Raw genomic sequence first — 5,355 nt, 5'->3', positions numbered from 1 at the left:
GAAAGAAGAAAGAAGAAGAAAATGACGTATGCGTGTATTTGAAAGAAGAAGAAGAAGAAGTGCGGGAGGGGAGAAGAAGATAAAGCGCGTGTAATGACGCTCTTTTAATGAAAGTGATTTTTATTGGTATTGGACCTTAAAATTTGGATGGAGGAGGAGGAGGAGGAGGAGGAGGTATACGTGAATTTGAAAGAAGAAGAAAATGACGTATGCGTGTATTTGAAAGAAGAAGAAGAAGAAGTGCGGGAGGGGAGAAGAAGATAAAGCGCGTGTAATGACGCTCTTTTAATGAAAGTGATTTTTATTGGTATTGGACCTACTTGAATAAAATTTGGATGAAAAAATACTTGAATGTTTAATTATTGCAAAAAAAATTAACCATTTTAATAATATTACTTTAAAAGAGTTTAAAATAAACAAATAACAAATTTTATGGACATATACGTATGAGTTACGGTGTTAACTTAATCACATAATCACATAAATGAAGGTCTAGGGTTCTCCAGAATAATCCTTCCCTTCCTTATTAATGGAAGTAAAAAATTCCTTTTCTTTTTATCAGAAAAAATTTGTTAATTAGTGAACCTCTATTTTTTTTTTTGGATGGTGCCTGGCCAACAAAGGGCCTAGAGCACAACAAAAACAGACGAACTATCCAGCCCCCACCCAACTCGGATATCAATCGTAATCAGTTCCCTTAGTCCGCCGTTCCTCTTAAGCTGCCGAAGCAAGGCCGAACCCTGGCCACCCACGCCTAAAGCCAACAGACAACTACATCCCATTCTGGTTCAGTGCAAACTCCGTCAGAAAGTGCATTCTATTCCTACTGAAGTTCTTCCGCGGATCTCTGACAAGACCGTCCCGTCTCCACAACCATCTCGAGCTTCGGTTTGCTTCTACTCTCTCTGAAACTATGAAGCATCAAAATCTGTTGATCTGGCGAGCAGTCCACTTCCACAAAGTCCACGATGATTCCAGGTTCTCCTTGCCGCCTCCCACAACTGGATACTTCATCCACGCCTCCTCAGTCCTCTCAGTCTTCTGTTGACAACCCCCCTATGTTGCAGCAGCAGCACTGGATGTGTTGTTGATTCACTGACTCTTTAACCGCCATGAGACTTCGTCTGCCACGCCTAATCCCACCCTTCCGATTGCATTCATTCCCTTTAGTATAGTTGTCCGCACATGCACCAGACATAACCTCGCCAATCTACCAACAATCGAACCTGAAAACCCTAGATCAATGTGAAAGAGCCCACCTTAGCAAACTCCTCCGGCAATGCAGCAACCCTCGTGGCCCCCTCTGCCTCATCTCCAAGCTCCGCCTCTGCTGTCTGCACTGTCACCTGGAGCATCGAGATGTATGCCACAGCAACCTAATTAGAACTCCTGAACTCCCAAAAAACTCCTGCCGTCAGTCATGATCTATTTGCCAATCTTGAGACGGCAAAATTATCCTTTCGAAGGATGTTCTTGATGGACCGTGGCTTATACATGATCCAATTCTAGTGGAGAGTTCCCTGACCTGTGAGCTTCGCCACTTCATGCGCTAATGAGTTTGCTTCTCTGGGCACCCAAGTAAAACCACAATTTGGAATGCCTCTTGCTAAATGTAGTATGTCATTTAGTACAACTTGAATTTCTGCAATTGATGCATGTGACTTTAGCGCCTAAATGAGTATCTGATTATTTGATTCTATGATAACTTTCTGCATTTAAAAATTTTGTGACATAATTAAAGCTGCCCTAACCGCTAATGTCTCCGCAGCCAATGGCGAAGCGGCGACTATGGTGGAGTTAATTATTGAGAGAAGGGTTCCATTATGGTCTCTAAATACCGCTGCCGTAGCACCCAAAGATTGAGCTCCAACGAATGCTGCATCAACGTTGCATTTGATCCAACCTTCCAGTGGCGGTCTTCAGGTAACCCTGCTGCCTGGTCTCGTTACATTAGTTGAATCCTTTGTTGGTTCTTCTATCATTTCCGCAAATTCTAGTTCCATTAGTTTAGCTTTGCGAATCACCATTATAGGATTAGGATTGATCTTCTGATATACTGTTAGATTTCTCGCTTTCCACACCTCCCAAACTAGAAAACCAACCTTACTGCTGCAAAGATCATAATTAGTCCCTGCATTCAGCCTCATTTTTCCTAGAAGATCCATCATCCACTTCCCAAAAGAAAAAACTGTTAGGGTCGTAGGACAGCATTGAATTTGGGCACCAAACCAAGCTGTCATTGTCCAGGGACATAGTAGCAATGCATGCTCAGTGGTCTCTGGTTCCTGCAAACAAATAGGACACATAGGGGTGTTAGTGATTCTTTTATTAAAAAAGATTTCCAAAAACAAGTAGTATGTTATGCGAAGTCCGCCATAAAAAGGTTCTGATTTTTTGAGGAACTCTTAATTTCCAGATCTCCTGCCATAAATACTTTAAATCTTCACTGGTAGATGAGTTATTGTTATTACCGGAGCTCCTTTCATTCCTAGCAACATGATATCCCGTCTTGATAGTGTAAATGCCATCCGTTCTGAAAGGCCAGCAAAACCTATCCTCCCTTCCAAAAAAACTTACTCGAGTTCTAATGATTTTATCGACCGAAGCTCCATCAAAATACATCTTTAACTTATTCATATTCCACCCCTCTCCCTCAAGAATTAGATCGTTCACAAACTCAATATCAAGGTTTCTAATGACAAGATCCTTATCCATATTCATTATCCACTTATCTTCCAAAATTCTTACTCGCTCTTCATTCCCTATCAACCATCTTCTATTTCTCAAAATAAAATCCCTGCCATGAACAATACTTTTCCACATCCATGATGCTGCCCTTCTTGCCTTAGCAACTTTAAAGTCATCCTTTGGAAAGTAAGTGTTTGTTTGGGTGCCATTATCTTGATAAAAAAAGATATTTTTTCAATGAAAAAATATCTTTTTTATTTTTTAGCGTGTTTGAAAAATTTCTAGTAGTAAAAATAAAAGCACTAGAAAAAAATATATCTTTTTTGAGAAGCTGTAATTTACATCTTTTTTTAAAAGATCTTTTTTCCTTAAAAAAGAGATATTTTTCATATAATAAATAAACAAAAAAGTACTTTTATATTGTTATACCCAAACATAATTGATAAATAAAAAGATCTTTTTATATGAAATACCCAAACATAAAATTACTTTTACTTTTTCATAAGATCTTTTAAAAAAAGATAACTCGAAAAAAGATCTTTTTTTAGAAACTCACCCAAACAAGCCCTAAATAACTTTAAGTACCTGAACCCAAATTGCTTTAGGATTTTCCGAAATTCTCCACGCTTGTTTAACCAAATAAGCTATATTATGACTATATAAATCCTTAAACCCAATACTTCCATCCTTTTTACTGGCACATATCTTATCCCAACTCTTCCAATGAATACCTCTTTCCTTACTTGAAGATGTCCACCAAAATTTGGCAATTTTCTTACTAACCCGTTCACAAAAACCTTTGAAAAAAAGAATCACATTCATAGTATAAGCAGGTAACGCTTGAACTATTAATTTGATGAGGACCTCCTTCCCAAATTGAGTAAGAAGTGTGAAAAGGGGAACGAGTGGTTGAAGCCAATTAAGTGAGGGTGAATGGGTTAGGTCTTAAGCCCAATATGGATTTGATTCAACCGGTTTGGTCCGATAACTTAATTTTGGACCAAAATCTTTAAAATTTATGTTAAAAATTTATACTTTAATTATTTTTACATCTTTAAATAATAAATTTTAATTTTTTAATTTTTTAAATAATAATTAATTTATTGAATAATTATTTATTTACTTTGTGGAGTTTACATTCAACGATCAAATTTTTAATGGTAAAAAATGACTATTTACTCATCAATAAATACAAAAGAGAAAAGAAAAACATCAATTGCATAACATAGCTTTTCTAGAGTTAAAGGAATGAATACCCTACAACTTGGCCATTAGTTTAACGATCTTATTCACACTTGAGTCGCCACAAAAGGAATAACCATGTCATGATCCCCACTGATATGTGCTATCAATGCGTAAAATTTATTTTCCATTGAAATCTTCATGAAAGTTTTTATTCATCAAGTCTCAAGTATCAAGAATTTTCCAGAATTAACTAGACAAATATAATGTATAAATATTTTTAAATTACTGCAAAGGGATTGTTAATTACGATGACTTTTAAATGTTATATTTAGCAGTGTTTTTATAGAAATAAAAAAAAATTAATTGAGTGTCAGAGTATTCTAAAAATACTCTAAAAATACTACAAGAGACAAAATATTTTTCGATGCCAAAATTGACGGTTAAATTTTTTGTCTTTTCAACAGTTTATCGTCAATACGGTGAAAAAATATAATTAAAAATAAAATATTCAAATTAATATCCAACCGTCTATTATTTTGGCGACATTAGAATGTGTTAATATTATTATCACGTTATCGGCAGAGTAATAGGTCAAAAAAATTTTTTTTTAAATAAATCAAGGAATATGTTATTTATTTTTAACATTTATGATATCGACATCACTTTCCGTCGATAAATTTAGACGATAGAGATCCTTTTAAAATTCAGATAAATGGTGTAGATATATTATATAAAATAGACCACTAGAATGTTGATTTTTTACTAACTAAAATCGATGAAATTACTGTCGACTTTTATCAATAAAAAATCTTACCTGTGCATACTTTCTGCCTTTCTCATTTTGCTCCACTTCATCACTTACATTTTACTCATGAAATTAATTTCGACCTTCTCTATTTCACCGCCGCTATTTCACCAACCTCCTCTCTGCTACTGTCGCACCGTAGTTGCTGTGCTGTCGTTACATTGCTCCGTCACACTCACACCGTCGTCAAATCCACTACTAATCATTCTCTTAGGTCTCACTTTTCTAAATTCTTCTCTGTAAGTTTTCTATCTTCTTACTCTCTTTTATATTTTCTGTAACCTATTTGAATTGATTTGCTAAAACTGAATCGATTTGTTGTTTATGTTGTGCAGGACAGGGGAGAATTCTTCGTACATGATGGTGGATCACGTGTCCTCTAATCTCATTCTTTCACTTTTCCAAAAAATGTGTTCTTTTGCTTGCTTCCTAGAAAAAATGGACAATTTATAACTGCTATTTTATAAAATAACATGTTAATTTAACTCGATAAAACAACAGTTGATGATTTATAACCGCCTTTTAATTAATTAAAAAATTGTCATTTTATTTGGATATAACGATAATTTTTAACTGTCATTTTAAACATTTAAAAAACTGTTATTTTAACAAAAAAATTGTAACGATTTTTAAAAAACCGTCATAATTATCGTAATTTTTAAAATGACACTTTAGAT

At 35.0% G+C, this 5,355-nt stretch overlaps 1 protein-coding gene across 6 annotated transcripts in view; it reads left to right on the top strand.

Annotated features, from left to right (window-relative positions):
* The window catches only part of LOC107609831, an 8,774-nt gene continuing 3,891 nt past the window's right edge, over nucleotides 473-5,355 (top strand). For 2 of the 6 annotated variants that reach the window (XR_002351178.1, XR_001613288.2), the window contains exons 1-3: nucleotides 512-1,615; nucleotides 1,769-1,923; nucleotides 5,014-5,041. Coding sequence is in view for 1 of the 6 variants with exons in the window: in XM_021107371.1 (XP_020963030.1) it covers nucleotides 1,824-1,923; nucleotides 4,821-4,917; nucleotides 5,014-5,041 (225 nt within the window). In the remaining 5 variants the exon portion in view is untranslated. Of the gene's footprint in view, nucleotides 1,616-1,741; nucleotides 1,924-4,820; nucleotides 4,918-5,013; nucleotides 5,042-5,355 lie in introns of all 6 variants that reach the window. The other 4 variants (XM_021107371.1, XR_002351179.1, XR_002351176.1 and 1 more) reach the window with 4 other exon arrangements.

The sequence above is a fragment of the Arachis ipaensis genome, chromosome B07, assembly GCF_000816755.2.
Source record: "Arachis ipaensis cultivar K30076 chromosome B07, Araip1.1, whole genome shotgun sequence".
NCBI lineage: Eukaryota > Viridiplantae > Streptophyta > Magnoliopsida > Fabales > Fabaceae > Arachis > Arachis ipaensis.
Note: the sequence above shows the minus strand (reverse complement) of the source record. Positions and strands in the feature narration are given on the sequence as shown.